The sequence below is a fragment of the Aptenodytes patagonicus genome, chromosome 13 (genome assembly GCF_965638725.1).
Source record: "Aptenodytes patagonicus chromosome 13, bAptPat1.pri.cur, whole genome shotgun sequence".
Taxonomy (NCBI): domain Eukaryota; kingdom Metazoa; phylum Chordata; class Aves; order Sphenisciformes; family Spheniscidae; genus Aptenodytes; species Aptenodytes patagonicus.
Window position 1 is genome coordinate 6894524 of NC_134961.1, and position 25139 is coordinate 6919662.

Here is a 25139-nt window from a genome sequence, read left to right on the forward strand (position 1 = left end):
GCCGGGGGGAGGCGGTGGAAGAGGCGGAACCGGCGGCCGCGCGCGTCCCCGAGGCGCGTCCCCGGCTCGGGCGCGGCGAGGCGAAGGGCGGGGGCGGGGGGGGAACGGCGGCTTCGGCCTCCGCCTCCGCCCGGACAGCGCTGCCCGTCCCCGCCGCCGCTGCCCGCCGAGGGGGCAGCGCGCCGTCCCCTCCCTCCTCACCCGCCGCCGCCAGCCCGCCATGGCGGGCCGCTACCGAGTCTCCTCACAGGCAGGCCCAGATCGGGACAGGCGCCAGTGAGGAGTAAGGCAGGATCAGCCGCCGGGCAGCACCCCGGGAGAGGGCCCGGCTCCTGCTCGGGCCCGTTGCCACATCTGATGGAAGGAAAACGCCTGGCAAGGCCTTGGGAAGCCGAGGGGAGCCCCCTCCTCGCTCTTGTCTCCGAGGGGAAACCGATTTCAGGGCGGGGAAGCCCTGCTTTGCAGGCGGGAGAGGGGATCCCCCAAAAAGGAGGGCCCCGGGTGGGCTGCCAGGCCCCAAAGTGGCTCCCATCGCCTCACGCAGTGCGGTTACCGCACCTTTCCCCCTCCCGCCGAAGACGCCAATACAAAATAACAGCATTTATGGATCGGGGGACGCTTCAGGATGGCGAGAGGGAGATTTCTGGTCGCCACACTTGGTGTGTCCCCTTCCATCAGAAGGGGAGCTCGGTGGAGACGCACGGGCATGAACTCGGCAGGAGGAGCCGGGCAGTCTGGGTGGGTTGGAGCACAGTCCTTCCCCTCTGGGGATAATGACTAAACCTGTGTCCGGGATCGCAGGTTGGAGGAGGTTAGTGGTCTCATTGTAGTTCTCCCTGAATATATTTGTTCCCATCGTAAAACCGTGAGACAATTCAAGGAAACGGGACATCGCTGTTCAGGAGACGGTTGGGGTTGGTGCGGGTCAGGGGAGAAGCTGGCTCGCAGGATTCTGCTCATGTTACAGCTGGCTCCGGGTACTGCTACCGGTCATTTAAAACCCAAATTCTTGAGGAATCCTGCCTTACTAAAGCATAACAAAACACAGTAAACTTGGAACAAAATCCAGTTTATAAGGTATTGCTTTTCAAGTGAAAGGAAGGTCAGGCCGAGCGCTGCAAACTTACGGCCCAGCCCTTTCTCCCATGGAGTCAGTAGCGAAATTCCCGCTGACCTCAATAGGAGACGGATCGAGGTTTAAATACGGAAGAACGGGGACTGCAGTGAAACACCAAGTAAGCTGCGTTAAAAGCAACTTGGTTAGAAATGCTGCAAGTTCAAATGCTTTGAATACCATCTGGTAGCTGGGAAGCCAAGTCTTCCTGCAGCTAGCTGCGATGCTGGCTTAGCTGTTAACCTTGAGCTAGGAGAGCTAGGCAGAATTAAATGCTGGGTGAAAAAAATAAAGGATCGGCACACATCTGATGCTATCAGCAGGAGCTGAAAGAATACTTCCCTCTTTTCTTCTTTAGAAGAAAACGGCAATGATGGAAACCTAATGTTTCCATGTGCGTTCATTAATCCTAATGATTAGGTGCTGACAGCTGTAAAGAACGAGAAGAAAGCTCTTGGTTAAAATAAAACGGGAAGAACAAGATTGTTCCTGCTGCCTTCTCTCCTGCCTGCCTTCCTTCCAGGTCTGGGCAGACGACTCTCCGAAGCAGGAGGCGGCTTCCTCTCCGTTCCCAGCTCCATCCCAGGTGTCTCTGTCTACAGCGTAAGCGTACGAGTCAACGAACCCAGCAAAGAGCTCCTACAGCTGGCACGCCTGTGTCAACAAAACTGTATTTTCTATCAACCAGATCAAGCCACTTAGTGCAAGCAAAACAAGCCAGCCAAGTAAAATTACACTTTTTTTATTACACGCGTGTTAATGCCTTAAATCATAGTGTTCCTGCTAGACTGGTCAGGTACCCAATTGATACAGCTGCACCAGCAGAGATTTGCCCAGGCTGCAAAGGGACGACCGCCCTTCTGGCAGTCCCCTGAGGACATCCCCAGTGAGAGGGGACTCGTGGCAGTGGATCTATGGCCCTTTTTTCATATTAGCAACAGGAGGTCACTGCTATTTGTCCTGTGATTTTAAACCCAGGAGCTAGTGTAGAAAGGTTTCCACCCCAGCGCTGCCCCATCCCTCTTTCGAGCAGGCTGTACCACGCCTTGGATGTTGACCCGAGCCACTCTATCAAATCATTCCCAGCCACAACATTTCAGCTGTGTTGGCAGAGCCAGAGTTCAAGGCCATTATTTGCAGTATGAGTTCGGCATCAGAAGCCGATAGCCGTGGCACCTCCCTGGTAGCTGCGCCGGCAGCAGGGTAGTCCACGCAGAGAAAGCAGATGGCGGCAGCGGATCCAGCGAGTGGGAGTAGAGGGGCTGTTGCATGGCAAGGAGCAGGAGGATAACGAGCGGTGCTGCAGTGCGATGTCTGGTATGCAAGAGATTCGCCCGGCAAAGACAAGGCAGGCACAGCCTCCCCCAGCTCTGCCCGGCCACGGCTGCCCTCCCAACCAACCTAGCGAAGAGCGGCTGCCAGGAAGCCACAGGAGGGCCTGTTCCACAGCCATAACGTGAATATCGCCCACACAGCGACTACCGCCACGTGGGGCTGAGCACACCACTAATTAGCTAATGAGTTTGTTCCAAATGTCTGGCCACGGTGTGAGTGACAACAGGAACAGCACTGAACAATGACAAGTACATTCGTCTCCTCTTGCTGACCCCAGCCCCGCATTAACAAATAGGTCACAAACAACAGTGCTTTACAGTGATCTAATCCTCCAGCCATATGTCGGCTGACTGAAAAAATACAGCAAAAAAAAGCTGCACAGAGAACACCAAAAAGGTCTGCAAAAATTCTAAGGAAAACTTGATAAATATGTCCCTGCAGTTTGAAATTTGATTTCCTCACTCTATTGTTTCTCATTTCCTGAGAGCTGGCTTGGTGGATCACATTTTCTGCTTCTGTCTCCAGTGCTTGTAACCAAACAAGACAATCTCATTATCCTGACGCATGGCTCTAGCTGTATGCAATCCGATCTCCAAATCACAGTCATTTTTGCTCCATTACCGATTTTCCTTCCCACTCCTAACCTATAGGTCTTCAAAGGAATCAATTCAAAAATAGAGACTAGCATCATCTAACGAAGGTGTGTTTAATGTCCAGCACTTAAGTCCGTATTAAGTAGCCAAGTAAGAACCTGCCTTGTGTCTCGGGAAGTTGGGCACCCTCCACTCGCACCAACTCCAGTGGGAGCTGGCATTTCTCAGCCTCCCTGGGAAGCCACATGCTTCCACGTGGGATAAATAGGGACTTAAGTCCTTTAGTGCCCGATTTTGGAAATCTGCTAATTAAATGAGAATCTGGGCAAATGCAATCATTATTGTCCTTGGAGCCAAAGCAGCGAGACATTTTTCAACAAGCACAGGCCCTCTTCTGAATTTTCTGAGCTGTCTGCGTGTTGCTGACAGTCATACAGAATATATTCAGATTCATACGAAGTGATGTTCACCCCAGGTTATTCCCTCCTGGATTCATGAATATTCCATTGAAATATGCAAAGTCTGAGTTACGCTCTTGCCTGCTTTGATTAGACACATGGATCCACAGGGTCTGCAGCCCTACCACACATACGGGATTTGTCTACAAGCCAAGGAGAACCAAAATAAAAGTTTAGTTCCCATCATATTTAGTTTGGTTTAGGTTATTTCTTCAAACATCTTTAAATAAATGGAGTTACAAGGAGCAAAATCAGAAGGATGGTGAATGGGGGAGAGTACAGCCCAGTAAGCCTGTGCCTGAGTTCAGCTGGAATCTACCCGAGTTTAATCAGAATAGAGCATGCTTACAGCCACCGTGAGGGTTTTAGTTTCATTTGTCATGCAGACAAACTTGTAGAACTGTTTCCAATGCAAATGTTCATTTTGACAAGTTCAAAATTAACACACCTCTAATATAGGCTTTCAAAACAGACCTTTTCTGAACACGTTAGCAGATTCATGAAAAGAAGAGAGAATGCAACCCCAGCACATTCTGTTTTTCTCGAAATGAATATGCACTGACAGTGCAAGAGGCGGTGACGTTTGAAATGTGCTTAGTTCTAGTAATTACCAAGTGTTGTGTTTCTTTAGAAGTTAGAGCCGTTCTCATCTGCGGGCACCTTCCCTCATTCCTTTCTCCTTACTGCTCTGTAGGTGCAGTTTCTCCCCATGCCACATCGAGAAGCCAAGGCTACTGCACTGCTTACATTAAATCCCACTAAAGCCTCAGGGTGAAATTCCACAACAGTTTTAATTGACCTAAGTCAGGGTGTTGTGGTTCCTGCCCTTCCTCCACCACCCCCAGCCACCCATTCCCATTCCCTCCCTACCACCAACACCAGCTTATACCATCTGTGGTGAAGACTAATCACTTTGGGGGGGGAAGGGTTACTTCTGAGCAAGTTTAGCTCCCTGAACCAGCTCACCAGAAGGTCAGATGAGCACCCACATCAGCAGAAAGGAGGGGACAGGACCACTGCAAGGCCCCACTGACTGGTGAGGAGGTATTTTTCTTGTGTAATAAGATAAAATCAGCACATTCGACCTAAAGAGCCTGGATTTGCTGCGTGTTCCCAGGCTGGGAGCACTCACCCATTGGTACCGTCTGCATGGTTTTGAGTGGCAGACTCAGGCCCAGGGTATTTGTAGTGAAGATGGGCTCACTGAACGTTACCGTCTGGTTCCCCAAAGCAAGTCACCAAGTCAGACCCTGTAAGCCCGTGCTGGAGGACAAGGATTCCCTTGCGGTTGATACGGTTTGTACCATCCCTCTTGGCTTCCTCCTTGCCATGACGAGAGGACTTCCTGGCAGGAAGGAGCTGATGGATAACGTCACCCATCAGAGTTCCTCTTCGTCATTCCTGCAGCCACCCAAAGAATGTCACCCAAAGAGTTGGGCCCTCCCTTCCGCCCTAGGCCCATCCTCAGACCGATCGAGGCATCGTAATAACAGCCAAACCTCAGGATGACTTGTACTCTTGCACAAGGATCTCACGTGGCCGGGGATTATCCTCACTCCTCCCAGCTGTTTCTCACCTTGAGGGAAACCGCCCTGTGGGGCTCACGATGAGGAAAGTATCAGGAGAGCAAGAGGAGCTGTGCTCCTGGCTCTGTAGCATCATCTGGAAGCTGGGTCTCCTCTCCTCCTGGTGGGCTGGGACAGTGATTTAGGCTGGGCCTATCTGGCTGGAGAGGGAGGCAAAAGACTTTGTACACTGCTAGAAGGGGTGGGCGAGAAGTGAAGTGTACCTACAACCAAGCAGCCAACCAGTGGTCACTGCTGTCAGAGGACATGGTACACTCAAGTACAAAGAGTTTCACGTTTAAGCACAAAAATCCAGGGCCCATGAGAAAAGCACCACCTTGCCCACAGAAGGTAGGTGCAGTGATTCATCTACCACTTATTTGGGGTGAATCAGGGGTACCAAGACTTAAATCAGCATTATCGCACCACACGCTGTGGTGCTCACGCACAGAGACTTGGGGCATCGTCTGGTCAACAGGAGCTTCCTTCACGTGTGCTCTGCTCCCAGAGCACCCGACAGTAAGCTATGCCTGGCAGCACGGGCTGTCTGGAAAGCCACATCGGCTTATAACCCTGGGAACTAAGCTGTACAGCTGCAGCCATTTTTAGCTCAAATTTCATAGTATTGCTCTCAGTCACAGTAGCAAAGACGGGACCCCTGAAGCAGACCAAGTATTGGAAGCTGCAGGCGTTTTGAGCTCTGTCTCTTTTAAACCAAGGGATTGGTAACACAGTGCTGCCATGTCCCTGGATTACAGCTGGATGCCCATCACTGATTATCACAGCTGAAAAGCTGGTAGTTTTTCCCCTTGACAGATGAAAACTGAGGGCTGTCTATTTGGTTTGTGTTTGCACAGCACCCAGCCAGTTGCTTAATTACTTGGCCCAATTTCTAGCTTTCCGATTCCCACTTCTGCAAGTGACTTCCTCCGTTCCCAGGCTCACAAATCCAGTTGCAACTTTCATATCTGAATTCGTGGTCGTGACTCCAAGCTTGTCACTGCCGCCCCATCACAAAGAGCATCTCATCCTCAGCAGGGCTTCCCAGGTGTTTTCATAATGCAAAAAACTAAACAGTGCAGAGCTGTAAATACATGGTCCCCATGTAATCAACAAGCAGATTAAAAAATTCACCAGCTGGGCTGGAAGAGATTCATGACAAGCCATCAGGACTCCACAAAGCAAACAAACTGCACAGCACTGCAGGCAAGAATTTCTCAGGAACATGTTAAATTCTAACACTATCCGACCAAGCTGCTCCACAGATCAGTCCTGCTGAACAACTGTTCTGTGATCTCTTTAAAACCAGAAGGCTTCCTTGGTTGAAGAAAAATGTCCATCTTCAACAACAGTGGGTTTCAGTAGCTATTTGAGCATCTTGGCTAGTCAAGCAGATTATAATTGGCTGTAATTAATACTCCTACGAGCTTCCACATTCTTACAGACTGAATGAGATGGAGAAATACAGGATTGCTCCCTGACCTTGCGAACATTACAGGAAGTCAAAGGAACCCGTTCCCTTCTGATCTTTAGAAATCAAACATCTCTGTGATCAGAGAAGGTAAAAGGCAAACAGCAGCGCTGCTGGGAACTGGCTGTGCACAGCCTTGTTTCTTCTGGGGGCACAAACCACAACGGCCTCAACCTCAATCAGAAATAACTGCAAAGCAAGTTGCTACAGACAGTAGGTGTCCTCTAACCCTCGAGAAGCCTCTTTTTATGCTTGCACGTCACTCAGAGCATGTTGGGGAGATGGGGGGTGCAAACCATGGTGCAGCCACAATAGATTTTAGCAATACTTAAAGTGGCCTTCGGCGAGATGCATAAACTGAATAACCCAATCAGTAAGGATGAGAGCCAAATAAGCCTAAACTGCCTGATGTATTGAAAATCCCACATCTGTCACCGGTGGGACGGAAGAACAGTTCGCGACACCTGCACAGCTAGGCTTAAAAGGGCTTTACACTCAGCAGGGTCTTAACCACTTGGAAAGGAAGGGCTGTGCTGTGCAGATGATTTCCTCCGCTGAAGCCACCAATCTGATCCTCAAAAGAAAACTGACAGATGCTTCCACGCAAATGCCCTGTGTGTCTTGCTCCCTGTTATTCTGCTTGTAATCCTTCATTACAGGCATGTTGCGAGAAGTGGGTCTGCACCAGCTTTTCCAGCTTGCACTTGGTTATTATGAGGAAGAAACATGAGACTCCAACATCTTCCCCCCCGGCAGGGCAAGACCTCCCATTTTGCTGTGAGATCAGAGCCTGGGGGGAGTCAGGAAACTGGAGAAGCTGTCATTTCAAGATACTTCTTACAGACACAGCTCTGGTTCAGGAAGTGTCCAAGCCCCACACTGCTGGGTCCTAGGAGAACGTGACAAGGAAATAGTGTCTGCTTACCCGTTTCCAATACTTGCCCCCCAGCATTCACTTATCGACCACTACTGGGGGTGGGATTCTGGACTGGATACCTTTGGTTTTAAGCAGGACGGATGCTCTTATCTTCCCACACGCTGGCTCCCAGCTCTGCACTTCAAACCTGCATGGATGTCATCTTTGAAAGCAGAGGCCAAGTGCAGCACTCATGCTGTTTCTCAGCTCTCCTGAACGGGCTGTCACAGGTTTCTCCTGAAAGCTCCATCCCTGTATGCCTTTCCCCAGACTCTCCATGAACCAGCATGTTTTACACCCTCAAGGCTAAAGCCTCTACTGAGCCTTGTAGGCAGGTGGCATGTTTTTTAAGCCTTCAGCACCCAGGGGTGCTCAGAGCCCATCCTACACAAGTCAATTTAAACACATGCTAAAATGATTTACTGAAGCAGTAAATGTCTCTGCCCTGGGGAGCCAAGAATAGTACAGCTGCAAACCACTGGAGGCTGCATTGCTGATTCCAGCTGAGGAAGATATCCCAGCAGATACCAACTTGGACTACAGACCTTGAGTTGATTCCCTGGTCTCCAGAGGAAGAAAACGCAGGTGCCCAGGCTGGAGAGGGCCTGTAGCCATTTTTGAGGGTCTCCCAGAAGTGACTCCAGCCCTTTGTGCTGAGTGCGCTCAGTCCTGGCTGTTCCTGCTGCTCCACAGGTTCCCCGAGCTCCTCCAGCCACCCCGTGGTGCCTCCTCTTCCTCCACAGCGCTGCCAGCAAAGGGCAGCAGTCAGCCCTGTCTCCTGCGTGCTGCCCTCCGCTCTGCCTGGTCTGCTTGGAGCTGGCGCTTGCCCAAGATCTTGCCCTAATTGCTCATCTGAGCCCTTGCAAGGAATCAGGTGCCCTGTGGTGCCTCCAACCCCCTGCTCCCAGGCAAGTCCAGAGAGGCTAAAATCCCAGTCCCTGCAGCTGGGAGGACCACCAGGGCCATTCAGCATAATGCACTCAGGAGCCCCCCCCCCCCCCAAATGCTTCTCCAGCACATCAGGACACCATCATGTAACATTAATATGACAAGATAACATGTGAACTTAACACTGTCACATCCTGCTGCCACCTAATCAGTAGTGCCACAAGCTGGCAAGGCACTTGGACATGCAAAGCTTGTAATGACCAAGACTGTCAGCCAGCCACAGCTCCCCAGCAAAGCCCAAAAGCCAGCAAAACCCAAACCCAGTTCCTCTTTCAGCCTGAGAGGGAAGGAAGACAGCAAATCTGCATTTCAGATGCTCGCTGAAAGGGACACTTTATATAAACACAGACATATAACAGAGTATTTTGCTGTATACTTTGCTAGATATTGCAAGTGCATCTATATGTATTCGTGTGCCATATGTACACCTACATGGGAAGGGCTTTTATTACCTGTGCTAATGTTAGTGCCTTACATCACTCAACCCACGAGCCCTGCCGGAGCCACGCTGCAGGGTGAGGCCAGCCATGCTGTTCCTTTGCCACCAGCTTCACGGGGAGGTGGCCTAGGTCGCTGGTTTCCTGGGGATCTCGAACTCTTTCATCGAAACAAATGCTGTCATTTCCAGCACTGCAGGAATGTTTCCAAAAAAAAAAAAAAGCAGTGCCTCAACTTTCCATTTTAAATTAACAATTGCCTTGCAGGAGTGCTGCATGTAGCATTTGCTAAGAGAGGCAGAAAGCAAGAGCATGCATCTTGGAGCTATCCCCTGGGCAGTTTTTCTTTAAAACATTCAGGCCAGATCCTGGTCTCATTTACACAGGCAGATATCTGGAGAGGCTTTAGTGTAATTACCCTGGATTTCCACAGCTGATGTGTCAGAAATCACAATCCAACACAGCCCCAGGGAAGAGTCCATCAGTTTTATCGTAGCCTCCCAAAAACCTTCACTCACTCTTTCCTCTTGCCTTACATGGGCAAAAGCACCACTCAGGAAAATGGCATGAGCGAGCGTTGTGCCACCAAAGCAATGGCAGCAGCTTTATTTAGCTCGGTTTTCTAAAGGGAAGCAGATGCAGTAGCACTGCGTGGGTAGGGACAGGCAAGGCCACGCATGTGGATTCCCCCTCGTAACCTTTGAGGCTGTTTGCTCATTTCAGACCAAGCTGATGACAGGCTGGGCAGAGTTTTCACAGCTACTTCATTTCTAAACATTTCCTGAAGATTGGCAGCTGGGGAGGAGAGAGAGGTCATACTAATGAGGAACTGCTCAACCCTATATCAGACTTCAGAGAATCCACACAGACCTGCCACCTCAAGGCCCAGCTCTATAGGAAAAAAGGCTGCACCAGACATTGTGGCAGCAGGAATAAATCAGAGTGAAAGCAGAGCTGGGGGCTCTGGGAGCCCGGGGGGGGTCTCCTGAGTGCATCTCCTCCTTCCCCGCAGGAAAGGGCGGTGCGGAGCAGCCAGAGCATCCGGGGAATCCGCAGCTGCACCTGCATCCGTCACCGGACGGACACAGAAGGCTTCAGTGCTCCATCTTCCCTCCGCTTCCTCCCTCTTGTCTACCCCATCTCTCCCCTGAATAGGCGGTTTCAGGAGGAGCACAGTGCCCAGATTCTCTCGGGTTTTACAGCGCATCCGGCACTCCGTGAATTATCCCGGCGGGCCCGCTCTAACAGCCTGCCTGCCTCCTCCCTGCTGCCCGGCGCATCGCCAGCCCGGCCGGGGATGCAGCAACACGCACATCCTCAGCCCAAGGAAGTGGCAGGCAAGCAAGCCTCCTCCCTCCGGCCGCTGGCCTTCTGCCCCGGGCTGTCCCCACGGCTGACTCACACCATCTGCCCTGGCACCAACCGAAAACCTGCCACGCAGGGCTCCTCTTCTGCGCACCCGCTCCCCTAGGCGCCATGAGCTCAGCCAAAGGGAGCCAAACGCACCGCGGCCGAGTCCCAAGTCACCTCTGCACCGGTGGTCCCCCACATCCCTACCTGGGAAGCGTCCCCCGGGCATGTCCCCCCAGAGCAGCCCTGCGGTGACAAGGCACCTGCCCAGATCAGCCCCCCGCACTCCTCTGGCCAAAGGAACAGGGTGGGTACGGTGCCGAAGGAGGAACCGCAGACACTCTTGCCACAATTCCAGAGGAAGGCATGACGTGAGCTCTGGCTTAATTGGTTATTAATAACTCCTTGTTAACAAACCAGCCCTAAGGAGGAACCGAAATTTGACTAGTTCTCTGGTGGAGAGCTCAGCCACCCCTCTGCAAGTGATCATTCACAATTTCTCCCTCCATCATTTTTGTTCTCGGAAATCACAGACCTCCCCAGTGAGTCACAGCAGTGACAGCACGGTCCCCTCACCTACACACGCGTCGCAAGGCTTCTTGGTTGGTTTTTTCTTTTTAAATCCTAGAAAAATAACAGATGCCGTTGTTGAGGGGGAGCTTCTCAGAATCTGTTCAAGCACCAGGCTGTGTCTGGATGCGAACAAACTCACGGTTCCCCTAAAACAATCCCTTTGGGAGCCACAGAGCTCCCCTGCCCACGGGTGATTACTTCTGCTGCCCCATGCTGCCTGCTTAGGGTGAGGAGCCTTCCTCCATGGCAAACACAGAGGGCAAATAGCCTCCACACCCAAACTCCACGCCTCCCTGCCCGATCTCTTTGGAGCTTCCAGTTAAAGGGACCCTTCTGATTTCTCTCCTGTGCAAATCAAAGCAGTGATGTAACCCTCTCCACTTTCATGCTGTGCTGACAGCGTGCAGCATGGTGGGTTTCCAGCCCCACCATGGGGATGGCTCCTTAGGACCCACAAGAGATGGCAGAGAAATCTCAGCTCCCATACATGCTGCAGCACCAGTCTGCCCAGATAACATCGGTATGGGGACCTCGCCTTCCCCATAACCCACATGGGCAGCCCAACACCAAGGAGGAAGATTGGAGGCCAGATGCCACCATCTTCTCTCACCCTGGAAGCCTCGTCAGACATTTCCAGAGCAGCACTCAGCAGGTTCAGCAGAAAAACATTGCTCACACAGCTTAAAGCAGAACCGGGGTTGACTTGGATAAGAGCACCCAGCAGGTCTCAGAGTTACTCCCAGCTATGTCAGTAACCACAGTAAGGTCTCAGGGCAGAGCCCAAGGACCAGCATACCACAGCCATGGAACACACAACGAGATCTGCTTCCAGCCAGGCACCAAGTGTGTGATCCAGGTAGAGCTGCATGGCTCAGTCCTCTCCAGGTCACACACAGGGAAGCCACAGCCAGCTGGAGGGAGGACACCTTACAGGCAGAGGGACAGCCCACCTTCCTGCTCTTGGAGTGTCCCAGGCTGCCAAGGGGAACCATCCCAGGGAACAGGAGGATCCCAGGAGCCCCTCCTCATCAGCCCAAGCCTAGCTAATGGCCTCCATCTCCTTTTAGAGGTCCCAGGGAGCCGAACAGCCTTCAGCTGTTGCTGGCCCTGATAGTTAACTCATTAACAGTTAACATCTCTGTAAATGATCCTCACCTGAGTCTCCATCACAGCTGTATCCCTGAACCAAAACAGACGCAGCGCCTGTCCCCAGAGCCAGGCACCGGCACTGCTCACATCCATCAGCCCAAAACTGAGTCCTGGGAGCCCTGCGGGAAGCGTTCAGTGTCGGTGCCTCTAAGGCTGCTGCTCGTTGTGTCTGGACTCTCCCTCCTCCACAAAAACAGTGTTTGACCCATTCTCAGGAGGCTGGCCCTGGCCACCATCCAAGGCTGCACATCCCCTCAAGGAGGCTGTTTGGGATGACCTGCCTCCTCAGTGACCCTTTCCTGCAGATTTGGGTTGAATTTCACATCCAAGACTTCAAGATTTCCAGTCCTTTTCCAGATCCATCGTCAAGAACAGGCACAAGTGTCAAAACTGAGGTCCCCCGTTCTTGGGCTTCCCCCGCGGGAGCTGGGGAGCACGGTACCACTTCCCCTTACCTACATCACAGGCAAACGGGACCCACTCTGATTTACTAGCCCAGAAACCCTAATACCAGCCCCAACCACCTGTGTCGACCCTGAGGAGATGCGGCTCCATGGCTGGAGGCCACCAGGACCTCAAGGGGCCTCTTGTAGCCACGTTGGACGAAGCATGGCAAACTGGCTCTGGGTCTGCTGGCTGCCCCTCCTGTAAATGCTTTCGTACAGGTCCTGCGGGATGATGAGGGGTTCAGAGGGGTCTGATCCTCCCAGCACTGGCCATGCTCAGTTACACCAGCGTGTAAATGGTGACACAAGCTCCTCAGTGTGGGCTGGGCTTTGTAGAGAAGTAGGGTTACACAGAAGGACAAGTCTGATGCTCAGGAGTTACCAACGTGGCTTCTGCTCCAGGGGGAAAGTGCTGACTCTGAACTCCTGTTTACGGGCACTGATGTGGCATTTTCTACCCCGGGATGTTGCTTACCCTCCGTGTGAGGCCTCAGCGGGGCACCCACTTCCTTGAGAGGCAGAGGATCCCCATCGCGTCCCGTGCCCTGGGCATGCGTCGGTACCGGTCCCCACGCACACAGGCAGCTATGGGCAATGTGACACCTCTGCGCGGTGCATGCGTCAGTAGTGCCGGCTGCTGACCCGTGTGCCTGGCTTTATCTACATGCAGCATCCCAGGCGTGAGCTTCAAGCCAGGCTGTGTCCCCCAGCCACCCCAGGCTAGCCCCGCTGCCGGAGTGCATCACCCCGTCACCTCGCTCTCTGTGCCCCAGCACTGCTGGCACCCCAGGGGAGTAGCCAGTTCCCAACGAGCAGCCCAGGGCCAGCATTCCCACCCTGGCCCCGCTTGCTGTGCCAGTGCAAGGCATTTATTCTGGTCTCCAGGGGCTCACTGGAGGGCAGCTGGTGGCTGGCGTGATGGATCACCCTTTCTCCTCCCTTCTTCACTTTATCTTCCCTCCCCCTTCCTCCCCACCACCTCATCTTTCCGGCTCCATCTCCAGCCAAACACAGACCCGGCAGCGCTGAGTCGGCAGCACCGGGGCTGCCTTCCTGATGAGGCAAGAGGAGTTGCCCCACGCCTGGTGCACAGGCTGTGCGTGGGTGTGAGGAGAGCATGGTGGCCACCACAGCCAGCCCGCGGTACACTTTGCACGGCCACTCGGTTCGGCGGGCAGCTCTCTGCTGCCGGGGACAGATAGAGCCGGAGGCGAATGGGCTGCGGGGTTTCTTCTCGGGAAAACTGCCTGTAGTATCACACCAGCCCCCTTTCTCTGCGGCTTGCTCGGGGCGGTGTCGTGCCGTGGGTTTCCTTTTGCAGCGGTGCAAGGGGAAGCACGGTGTACGTTGGGCTGTGCTGCATTGCCGACCGCTGGGCGCAGTGGTGCGTGGAGAGGCAGGACCCGTCCCTGTCCCTGCTGACTGGCAGGAGCAAAGCTCCTGTGCACACCGGGGTCTGCAGTGTGAGCCAGCTCGCATCACCCAGCCCCGCCACCATCCAGGCCTGGCTTACGGGATCTCAAGCCACGGGAAGGCTTGAGACACCCCCTCCTCTCCCGTCCTCCCCCAAATGGCACCTTGGGCCATGGCACAGCAAGGAGCCGCAGAAGGCACTGGCTGGAGAGGAGCTGGGGAGCCCGAGATCACCTCCTTAACAAAGTTCCCCAGGCCCGCAGCGGAAGGGGAAGAGGCTCCCCTCCCTCTTCTTCCTCCCTCGTTGCGTGGGGATTTTGCAGCCAGGTAAACACAGGATGTTGATGAAACGGGCTCGGCAGATTGGGCAACCCGGGAGGCGGCAGGAGCTCCAGGCAGCTCCCAGCGCCCGCCACGCAGCCCAGGGGCAGCCGTACAGAGGGGAAAGGGTGATGCCAGAGCCAGCTGCACCCTCCTCTGCCTGTCCCCAGGGTCATGAAACTCCTCTGTGTGGAAGGAAAGGCAGCATGGGCTGGTGGTCAAACCCAGGGCAGGGTGGGGTCCCTGGGTTGGCTCCTTCCCACCCACTGCTGTGCACCCTCGGGTGAGCCACTGCACCTCCATGGCCCTTGGGATCTCCTTGCAAGCCAGGCTGATACTCACAGTGTGCAGCCCCGAGCACCTTGCCACACCCAACTGAGGTAACCACGTGGCACCTTCTGGGTCCCTCTGAACACCAGGGACACGCAGGGCACAGGGATGGGGGTACAGACCCCCCAGGACTGCACCCTACCGGGCATCGGCTCAGCACCCGTCGCTCGTGGCTGGCACTGCAGGGACAGACTATTCCCTGCTCCGGTATAGTGTGTGCTATACAAAATATGGCTACTTGACAAGGCACAAGAGGGAAAATGGAGGGGGGGAACTTGTTTTGATGTTTCTTAGATGTCTCAGGCCGGTGGTTAGTCAGCCGTTGGCTCCCGGACTGAGCCTTGCAGGGCTCTGCAGCACTGCCTCATGGCTGGCAGCTGGGCACCACGGGGGTCCCTGGCTCCTTCTGGGTGCTCCGGTGAACATGGGATGGGGCAGATTTGGGGCTTCTCATGAGCAGGCAGAAGGGTTTTCCCAGGGAATGAAGCAGGTTGAGGCCAGGAGGTGACGGGCATTTCCAATTTTGCAGTACCAGGATGCTCGTGGCCCCTTCGAGGGGTTCCCTGGAGGCAGCATGATGCCGCTTAGATACCAACGACCACGCTGGGCCCTGCTCCCCTCCTGGGTTCGGGGTACCCCATACCGCTCCGTGGCAGTGAGTCAGGCTGGGGCACCCAGAAACCGGCTGAACGCAGGAGCGTTTGGCTCCCAACCCAGAAATGGGGCTGCAGACTGCTCCAGCGTCCAGCCCAGCTCGCTCCTCGGGTGCGGGTGCTGCTGTCACCCCTGCAGTGTCCACATGCGCTCAGCCAGCAGCCAGGGACAGCGAGCCACAAGCAGGCCATGAGTGAGCCACGAGCGAGCAGAAGGGACCCGGCCCCTGGGCAGGGACCGCGGCCGGGACAGCAGGAAGGAGCCAGGCAAGGGAAGAGGGGACGAGGAGCGGGATGTGGTGCTGGAGGTGGCCAGGCAGGGATGCCAAAGGGGCTGCGGGCTTGGTTAGAGCATGAGAGGAGGGACATGTGGCACTGTCCCCAGTGTCCCCAGTGTCCCCCTGGATACTGCTGCCATCTGCTGGCAGGATCCAATCCTGCTCCGGTCCTGAGTCCGGCCACTGCGCCAAGGCCTGGGCACCCCCATGTGACCCCACCGTCCTGCGCCCCCTGCTCCCAGATACACAGGGCAGCGTGGCATTGTGCATGGTTGTGGGCTGGACACCCCAAGGTGCCCCTCAAGCCTCCCTGCTGCGAGCCCAAGGAAGCCGGGCCCCGAAACTGCTCACGGTGTCCATCCGAGGCACAGCGGGTCATCAGCCCACGCTAACCTGCTCCCTGGGCTGCAGATTTCTCTCACGCCGAGCCCGTCCCGGTGCTCAGACACCTCCATGCCCACCTCACCCCCCACCACTGCCTTATTTTATGCCCTTTGCAAGCAGGCCCCCTGCACGTGGACTTAGCATCATCCGATTTGTGCTGGTGGATGCAGGGACAGGATCAGGCCCTTGGCTGGCAGCGGGGTTAGAGCGGTGGCTCTGCTGGGGCTGGTTTCTCCAGGAAGCATCCAGCTCCGCTTCTCGCCAAGGCTGCCGAGCGGCAGAGGAAGCTCGCTCCGACAGCCATCTTCCCCCTGCAGTCCCATCCCCTGGGACTCGCCGAGTCACGGAGATTCGCTGAGTCCCGTCCTCCTCGTGACAGGCGTGCACACACCGAGCCTCTTCCCACGGCCCCCCCTGCCCTCCCCGGCCTTCCCAGCGTCTCCACTTCCCCTGGGACCAGCAGGTCCCGAGGCCATGCTGGGGATAACCGTTGGGGACCGGGGCCTCGCCGGGTGCTGAGCCACCCAGGGCCACCCTGCACATCTCTCTCCACTTCCCATGGGCACCGAGACCCTGAAAAAGGCCTCGGAGGGGTGTTACACAGCGTTTGCTTTTCAGATGCACTTGGGAAGCGGGGTTAAGGTTTGGAAGAGGCGAATCACCGAGCTGGTGTCCCCGCTGAGGCCCCGCGAGCACCGCGGCTCGTCCCTCCCTGGGCAGATGGCAGCAACGTCCTGCTCCTCGCTGGAAAATGCCCAAGTCCATGGGCAGGGATTGAGCCACAGCTGGCCCCGGTTTAATTCCTTGCAGCAAAGCAAAACCAGCGTCGGGCGGATTTTCTGTGCGCTTCATGCCCCGGCCCACGCACACGATGGGAAGGCTGCACAGCATTGGGGACCTTCCCGTTGGGAACGATGCCCTGTGTGTGAGCGCTGTGGACTCAGTGCCTGACGCCCACGAGAGCTGCAGAAAGTTGTTTTAGTCTAAAAGGGTTTTTTTTCCCCTAGCCCTGCAAAAGAAAGCTGGAAAAAATCAACCCCCAAAAGGCTGCAACCTAAAAAGCCGGTAACAACTATGCTGACACCTCACTGTTTGGTGCTGGGACCTGGCACGTGGTTTTCAGTCTGATTTCCAAAGAAACCAGGTGTGTGCATCCACCCCGCCTCCCTGCGCCTCTGCCCATCCCACCCTCTGTGATTTTTTTTTGCCAAAACAACCCTTCCCACCCAGCCACCTTTCAAAGTCTGTGCCAGCAGCTCAGCCCTTACGAGACATCAGCACTACCAGCCTGCTGGCCGAGCTCTCCAGACATGCCTCGCCCACATCCTCAACCTGTGTGTCTGGCCCGTCACCATTCTGTTTCCTTCCAAAACCCTGCGGCCACCCGATGCCGCTGCCCACAGCCCACCGCAGAGGTGATGCGGAATTGTGCCGCCAGCTGATGTGCCCGGGTCCTGTTGCAGATGGGGCCCCTGGCATCCAGGCGGGCCGGCACGGCTTCCCCACCCACCTCCCCCCCGCCCCAGCACATCTGGGCAGCTGTGCCTGCCGGCAGCGTCCCGCGTGGTGCTCACCGTTTCACCCCGGCAGCGCGCTGACATCAGCGTGGCTTCCTGCCTGCTGCACCGCCGTGCCGCACACTCGCTACGTACCCCCACAGCCCCACGCCGCGGGGCGGTGACCCCCAGGCAGCCCCGCGCCCCCGGCACGGCGAGCCCCCGGGACCCCTCGCCACTGCCCAGTGACAGCCGGTGCCATGGAGTCGGTGGCACTGTACAGCTTCCAGGCGACGGAGAAGGATGAGCTGCCTTTTCAGAAAGGGGACACCCTGAAGGTATGGGGAGCAGGGGGGTCACCAGCCATGGGGAGGTCACCAGCCATGGGGGGGGTGGATGCTGCTGCTTTGGGGGACAGAGTGGGCACACAGCGTGGGGCGACACCGGTGCTTTCATTACACCTGGCTTTGTTGCCTCTTTGGGGCTTCCTGTGGGGTATAAGGAGCCATCCTTGAGGTTTTTGGGGTGCAGAGCAGCATCCCCAGCAGCGGTGGGTACCCTTTGTCTGTGCCGCCAGCCACATCTCCAGAGAGGACCCAGCTGGGATGTGGCACGTGGCCTCCCTGGCCATCGGTGCCACCAGCTGTGCTCTGCGGCAGCCCCCCAGGGCTGGAACACATTTTCCCTTTCCCACGGAGGCATTGGGGGCCACAGGGACCTGGCAGCAGGGAGCATGTGCCCAAATGCCCATGCAGGCACTGGCATCGGGACGGCCTCTCAGATGCCACCTGGGCATCCCAAAAAGCTTCAGGGGGGCTCAAAACATCCCCAGGGGACTGTGGTCCTGCAATGGGGGCGAGGGCACCCGCACCCTGCCACGCTGCCTGGCCATTCGCCCTTCTCTGCGGGGCTGATGCTGAGAAGCCAGCAGCTCCTCCTGGACCCCCGGCACCCAGCAGCCCCCCACGGGTGCAGCCAGCCCCGGGGAGGGCGAGGGCATGGCCTGGCTGTAACCCAGGGCTCCAAACCCGCCATGCCTGTCCCTGCCTCCCTGGCGTGTTTTCCCCGTGGCGCCGGCACCATGCCCCAAGGTTTCAGATCCTGTTTGCACAGCTGTGCCAGCCCCCCGGGCCCCTGCGTGGGAGGCTGGAAAATGGTGTCGCGCGGAAGCGGGTGTCAGCGCCCCTGCTCACACCAAAGCGCTTCCTCCCACGGAGCACCCAGCTGTCACCACCCCAGGGGGGACGCGGGGGCCTGGCTGCTGCCCCAGCTCCTCCGGGGACAGATTTTACCCTCTTCCCTGGCCAGGGGTTTGGGGCAACACCAGGCACCCTGCAGCTGCCGGCACCCACAGTGAGTCAGACCGTGAGCCGAGGAGGGCTGGGGGGAGCAGCCAGCTCTGTACAGGTGCCCCCAAACACCCCCAAACCGTGTCGTCTTTGTCAGACCGCCCCTTTTCCCCAGGTTTCAGTGGGAGACATGGGGTCTGGGGCAGCGGTGGGGGTCCCACTCAGCCCCTCTCCCAGGGGGGACGGCGGTCGGGCTGATGCCTCCCTGCTCCTCTCCCACCCTAGATCCTCAACATGGAAGATGACCAGAACTGGTACAAGGCCGAGCTGTACGGCTGCGAGGGCTTCGTCCCCAAAAACTACATCAAGGTCAAGCCACACCCGTAAGTATCATCCCACCACGCGGGGAAGGGAGGCTCGAAGCCCCGCTCTGGTAGCACCCACCAGCGCCAGGACACCCTCTCCCAGCACGCAGGCAGCGATCCCAATGGTGCATCCCGATGCCCAAAGGTGTGCCACGAGCCAGGGTAGTCCCACACATAGGGAAACTGAGTCACAGAGCGATGGGGCAGCGATGGGGTCTGCCTGCCGGGTCAATCTGCCATTGCCACCACAGCCAGAGGGGACGGGAGGCAGCAGCATGCCCGTGTACCCCCAACACACAGAAATTCAACCCTCGCACCGGGCTGTCTGCTAAATAAATGATAATTGGGGAATGACAAAGCGTTATGGGATTACAACTGCATTAGACACAATCCTATTACTGTGTTATTAAAGCCCAGCATAATCCACCCCTGTTTTAACCTGTGTTTTATGTATCATTATCCCCTGGTAAATCACATTTAAATGCCGTAGCAAAATCTGCTCAGGGCTGTGGCTGGAGAGCAGGAACGCGTGGGCTTGGGGCAGCCCAGGGCAGATCCCGTTGCCTTTCGGGCTTCAGTTAACAATCCAGGACGGGCGAGACACAGCCTCTTCCATGCAGCACCTGGAGGGCTGGCACTGGGAGATGCTCTGTGCTAAAGTCCGTGGCTGATCATTCACGAGGGTCTCCACGGCCTGGGGCTCCCAAATACACGGACGCAGCCTTGGCAGGGATGGGAGACAGGGACTCTGCTCCTCCACCTTGTTTCGGTAGCTGCCGGCAATGTAGGCAGGAAGGTTTTCATCCTGGCACAGAGGGTTTTCTGCTCTGCCAAACCCCCCCCAATAGCACCTGGCAGGGCTTTTCCCACAGGGGGCCATGGGACACGGCGGGGAGTGGGAGGGACAGGCAGCAAAGTGGGGGACGAGGTGCATGATGTGGCGAGCCGGGTGACAGGATGCGGTCGTGGCTGTCGGCGATGCTGCACGAACCCTGCGTGGACAAGGCAGCGTGTGGGGATACGTCTGCACCCGCAGCACCCTGTGGTCCCCCCCTCCGTGAAAGTGCTGTGATAAATTGGCGGGGGGGGGAGGGGAAAGGAAGGGAGAAACCGCTGCGAGGGGGGTCCCAGCCCTGTGGGGAGCCCAACGGGGACCCCGTTCCTGCCGGCACCAGGGCTCTCAGTGCCTCCATCCTGCGGGGGGGGGATGCGGCACTGGGGTGTCCCCGGGTGTCCGGGGGTGCCCACGCGGCTGAGCCTGGTGCCCCTCGCAGGTGGTACGTGGGCAGGATCTCCCGGCACCTGGCAGAGGAGCGGCTCCTCAAGCGCAAGCACCTGGGAGCCTTCCTGATCCGCGACAGTGAGAGTGCCCCGGGGGAGTTCTCCATCTCCGTCAAGTAAGTGACCGTGGGACGCAGATGGACACGCGGTGGGATGGGCAGGGGTCTCCCACAGCCCCCGCTTTGGGGACCGAGGGCATCAGGCCACCCTCATGCGTGCTCCCCGCCACGGTGCTGGGGAAGGGGCGAGCACCCTGCCCTGCCCCAGCTGCCTCAAAGGGGCTAGGGGCTGCGGAGCCGTGTCCCCGACACATCCAGGCGCAGCCTCGGACAGGGCCTTCCTCTCCTTCCTCCCCTCTGCAGCCTCGCGCTCCGCCTCCGTCCCAGCCGCTTCCTGCTCCCTGCCTGCACCCTGCCTGCACCGCTGGGCTGCATCGCTGCCTCGCCCGGGGTCCCTCGCTGGGGTGCCCCTAAATACAGCCATGTAGGTAACAACGGGGCTGGGGCCAAGCTGCAAGCGCAGATCAGGGGATGTATCCTGGAGGAACAAGTTGCCCAGAGCATCCCCAGGGACGAAGGGCCGCAGCATCCCAATGCCATGGGGCTGATGATTTTGGCATCGCCAGCCAGGGCTGTACGAAGGCAGCGTGCCAACGGGCAGAGCCTGCCCCCGGGCCTCTCACCCCATCACTGCTCCTTCCCTGCCCAGGGCCAGGGTAGCAGGAGCCAGCCCTGGGCCAGCCAGGCACTTTCTCATGCTGCTAATCTCTAATTAAGCATTTAAGGAGGTTCTTGTCCATAATGAAAGGGAGCGGTGTTCTGCCGTGCGTCACCAGCGTGGCCGGGTCCCTGCCCCTGCCCGGGGGCCCGGCAGCGGCGGGACCCTGCAGTGGCCCCATGCCAGCCCTGCAGTGTGAGCACCCCAAACTGCCACCCCCAGGTACACACCGAGGGGGTGCCAGCATGCGGGGCTGCCGAGGGAAATCCTGGCCTGTCCCATCCTCCTGCAGCTTGGGAGTCCCTGGGGGCACAGGGGATTTGGGAGCCTGAGCCCAGCCTTTGCAGTGTCCTCCCGGTACGTGCTGAGCTGAGACCTGCAGCTCTCACCACACTTTCTCAGCGGTGAAGCGGGAAAATGAGGAAGGAGGGGGGGATGCAGCTGACGGGCTCTGGCGAGGTGCAGGGACCCCAAGCCTCCCCCAGACCCTTCCCAGTGAGCCCTCCCGGAGCTTTTAGGAAAGCCCAAGCAGCACCAGTGCCCAAGCGCATGGCCACCCTGCGCTCTTACCTGCCCTGTGTGAGTGTTTTGACCCTGTGGCCTCAGATGTGGCCCCTGTTTGCTCCCTGGACAAAGCCACCTGCCCTACATGTGGCCGGACCGCTGCCATCCCCGAGCCCACGGGCATCCTGCTGTGCCAGGGTCAGGCACCAAGCTTCAGCTGCATGTGGGATGAGCTGTGGCAGGTCTCGGCTGCAGGTCCATGTCACTGGCGTGCTGGAGACCCTCACCCACTGCCTCACCAGCCAGGAGTGACCCCAGTGCCACCGTCACCCCTGGCCGTGGCAGGATGGGTGTAGTGGGACCCGCGGGCACAGCCGCAGCCTGCACAACCCCTCCAGAGGACCAGCCCAGCGAGCAGCCCCTGGGCTTTGCCTGCGATGCTGGAAGAGGGGCTGGGTGCTGCCAGCATCCCGGGGCCAGGGTAACGTCCATCCTCCATCTGCAGCTACGGGCAGCATGTCCAGCACTTCAAGGTGCTCAGGGAGAGGAATGGCAAATATTTCCTCTGGGAGGAAAAGTTCAACTCCCTCAACGAGCTGGTGGATTTCTACAGGACGACTACCATCGCCAAAAAGCAGCAGATCTTCCTCTGGGATGAGGACCAGACTCAGGAGGTACCGTCAGGGGATGGGGCCATGGGGATGCGTAGGGCTGGGATGCAGGGTGACGGCATGGCCAGCAGCAGGGCCAGGCTGGGAGCCCGTGTCTGATCCCCTCTGGGATCCCCCATTGCTCCCCTGGTACCAGGGCTGCCACCGCCCCGCTATGGTCCATGGGGAAACCAAGGCACGGGACGGGCCCGTGGGTCAGCAGCACCGTCCTAGTCTCGCTTTGCCCCAGACTGTGCTCACAGGGAGGCGTCACGGGGCCGCAGCTCCCGGGGGACGGGGATTTCCTCCTGCCTGAACTTTTCCTGCTCCTCCCTGCTGGCCACGGGACGCTGGCGATCCCTAAGAAACAGCAGAGAGGGACAAAATGGAGGAAAGCAAATGGCCGGGTGCAGAGCAGAGACGGGGTCCAGACTCTCCTGGGCACAGGCTCCCCCACCGCTCTTGGGAGAAGCATCCTGGGGGTCTGGTCCCCAACCCCTGCGTGAGCCCCCTTGAGGCTCAGCTCCCCTGGCTGCAGCATCCCCGCAGAGGGGGACGGGGACATCCCAAGTGCCCGGCTGACACTTGGCCCCATGCTTGGGCTCCACTCAAGGCAGTGTGGAGCAGGAGAGGCTGGAACAGCCCGAGACAGGCAGCACTGTGGGGAAGCTGGCAGGGTGGAGAAAAGCCAGCGGTGCAGCTCGGCAGGGCAGGGCAGGGCAGGGCACAGCGGCTCGCCCCAGGCCCACACCACCGTCCCTCGGGCCAGGGGTGATGCCCGGGGTGGGTGGCAGAGCCCGACCAGCTCAGGACAGGGAGCAGCCAGCTCCGGGTGAGCTCCAGCAAAGCCAAGCCCTGGGGCGGCAGTTGTGGAGGTGGCGAAACTGGGCCCTGCGAGCTGGGCTGGGGGCTGCTCCGGCACTCGGAGGGACCCGGGAAGGACTGGGGAAGGAGAGGGGTGCCAGCTGTCTCCAAGGGGTAGGGGTCCCCTGGGCACCCATCTCAGCTTTCCCAGGCAGCAGGATGAAGGAGCCCTGTGCCCTGGGGTGCTCCCCTGCACCCCAGGCTCTGGCTGAACCCCAGGCTGCTCCCCTGCACCCCAGGCTCTCACCTCCTCCCCAGGGTCTGCCATGCACCCAGGGCTGTCCCCAGCACTCTGGCTCTTGCCGTGGCAGGATTTCCCTAGCTCCCGTCTCTTGTCCTCGAAGCGGGCACCCCAGGTACCCTCACACCCTCTGTGCTCTGGCCCCCCCAGCCTGGTCCTCGCCACACAGTGGCACGGCATCCCCGTCACGCTGGGGACTCAGGCAGCACAAGCCGGTGCAGAGGGGCTGGCAGACAGGGGCACCTCTCCCCCCACCAACCCCTGCCTTCAATTTTCCTCCAGGTGAGGAGACCCAAATTCGTGCAAGCCCAGTTCGACTTCTCGGCCCACGATGGCTCTCAGCTGCCCTTCCTCCGCGGGGACATCATCGAGGTCCTGGACTACCCCGACCCCAACTGGTGGCAGGGGAAGATCTATGGGCGCGTCGGCCTCTTTCCCCGCAACTACGTCCACCCCATCCACAAGTGAGCTGCCACCGGCGCTGGGGGCAAGCAGGGAGGACTGCGGCCCCCGCTGCCCCCCCACTCACCGGAGCTGCTTTGTGCCTGCACGCAGACTGCACGTCCCTTCGTCCCCACAGACAGTGCCTGTCCCCACGCCGGGCTGCTGACACATGAGGTCCCGGTGCCGCGTGGGCTGTGCTGGAGGTAGAGGCCAGGCTGGCGGTGATCCCCATCCAGGGGCTGCCCGGCTCCAGCACCCTGAAACATCAGCCACGGCTCTCCCTGCTCCCCCGACCCAGGAGACCTCCACCGCCCCCAGCCGAGGCATCACCTCTCGCTGCGGGCTGGCAGCCGCGCTCCCCGGGGAGGGAGCACGGAGCATTGAACCAGGGCCATAAAAACTTTTCCAGAGCCACAACCCGGTGGGGTGGCAGCAACCGAGGGGAAGAGCACGTGCGCCCCAAACCTTCGCTCCTCTCCAGACCCTGTAAGCGAAGCCCCTGCTCCAAGGAGGGCTGCAGGCGGCCGGGATGCGGCCAGGCTCAGTAACTCCACGGAGGGGTGCTGGGACTCAGGGCGCCAGGGAAGGCTGGTCCGGGGGGATTCAGTCCTGCGGGTGCTGTTCATAGCTGCAAATTGTGGCGCTTTTTTTATATTATTTTTTATTTAGAGCTAGTAAAATGTGTTTGGGTGACACCCTCGAGTGTGGCTGCTCCTTTTCCACCACCGCCATGGTGGTCCCGTGGCCGCATTCACACGCCTGCTGCTTCGCTGTGGTTTTGCTTCCCCTGCAGCCTCCATTTGCCCACCCCGATACCTCTCCCCAGGCCCCTCCTGGGGACTCGCTGCCCCCACAAATGCCCCCCACACCTCACAGACCCTGGGATGCACCCAGGGTCCGTGATGCTGAGAACGCCCAGCTCATTGCACCAGTGGATTTAAACATCCCGTGTCCCAAACATGACAAATAAAAACTATTACCCAAATCCCCATTTCTCCCCCCGTCCCAGCACCTTTCCCCACCCTGGGTGCCGGCAGGCCGCTAGGCAAAATAGGCATAGCAGAAAATATTGATGCACATCAGGACAACGGCGTTGATGCCGCAGATGCGGGCCCAGAAGGGGGGCTCCGTGGTGTCCTTGAGGGCCGCGGCCGGGGGTCCCTCGGCTTTTGATGGCTGCTGGCTGCCCAGGGCGGCTGAGCAGCAACCTGGCACAGAAAGACAGTGAGTGTGGGGGACAGAGGGCCATGGGGACCGGCCACCTCCGGGCAGGTGGCACGGCCCCGGGAAAGCTGAGGCACGGGGCATCCATGCCATTCTGCTGCCCATTACAGGCGGGGAGCGGGGGGCACTGAATATGCCTCCCCTGCCAGACACCCCCGAGGACACACTCACCATCGGGGGGTCCCTGGGATGTGCCGTCCACAGAGGGCTGGGGGGACTCCCGCGAGAGGGTCCACCAGGTGAGATCCTTTAGCTGAAAAGATTTGGTGAGAAAACACCCCTGGGCCAGACCCCTTCATGGGGACCCCCCGGCCGAGCTCGGGGTGCACC

General features: G+C 58.0%; 2 protein-coding genes across 6 annotated transcripts in view; one reads left to right on the forward strand and one right to left on the reverse strand.

The window, feature by feature from the left end:
- The first annotated feature begins 17490 nt into the window (after positions 1-17490).
- GRAP (GRB2 related adaptor protein) lies at positions 17491-24133 on the forward strand. Of its 4 annotated transcripts, none has more exons than XM_076350826.1 (5): positions 17491-17568; positions 18805-18902; positions 20159-20281; positions 21892-22091; positions 23425-24133. In XM_076350826.1, the coding sequence occupies exons 1-5, from the start codon at positions 17491-17493 to the stop codon at positions 23607-23609; spliced, it is 684 nt and encodes a 227-aa protein (XP_076206941.1). In that variant the 3' UTR covers positions 23610-24133. The 4 variants fall into 4 exon arrangements, with proteins under 4 accessions (XP_076206941.1, XP_076206943.1, XP_076206942.1 ...); XM_076350828.1 differs by having other exon boundaries at positions 21892-22065; positions 23429-24133; XM_076350827.1 differs by having other exon boundaries at positions 21892-22060; positions 23424-24133.
- Positions 24134-24432: 299 nt separating this feature from the next.
- SLC5A10 (solute carrier family 5 member 10) overlaps positions 24433-25139 on the reverse strand; it is a 42132-nt gene continuing 41425 nt past the window's right edge. For both annotated transcript variants that reach the window (XM_076350820.1, XM_076350821.1), the window contains 2 exons: positions 24981-25062; positions 24433-24793 (listed from right to left, as the gene is read on the reverse strand). In XM_076350820.1, coding sequence (XP_076206935.1) covers positions 24627-24793; positions 24981-25062 — 249 coding nt within the window. In that variant the 3' untranslated portion in view covers positions 24433-24626. The remainder of the gene's footprint in view (positions 24794-24980; positions 25063-25139) is intronic.

What these genes read in the sequence shown, in the direction of transcription:
- GRAP (XM_076350826.1), top strand. Translation starts at nt 17,491, where the DNA reads ATGGAGTCGGTGGCACTGTACAGCTTCCAGGCGACGGAGAAGGATGAG. An exon ending in AGAAAGGGGACACCCTGAAG is followed by an intron (nt 17,569 to 18,804) that starts GTATGGGGAGCA and finishes CTCCCACCCTAG; the next exon opens with ATCCTCAACATGGAAGATGA. An exon ending in ATCAAGGTCAAGCCACACCC is followed by an intron (nt 18,903 to 20,158) that starts GTAAGTATCATC and finishes TGCCCCTCGCAG; the next exon opens with GTGGTACGTGGGCAGGATCT.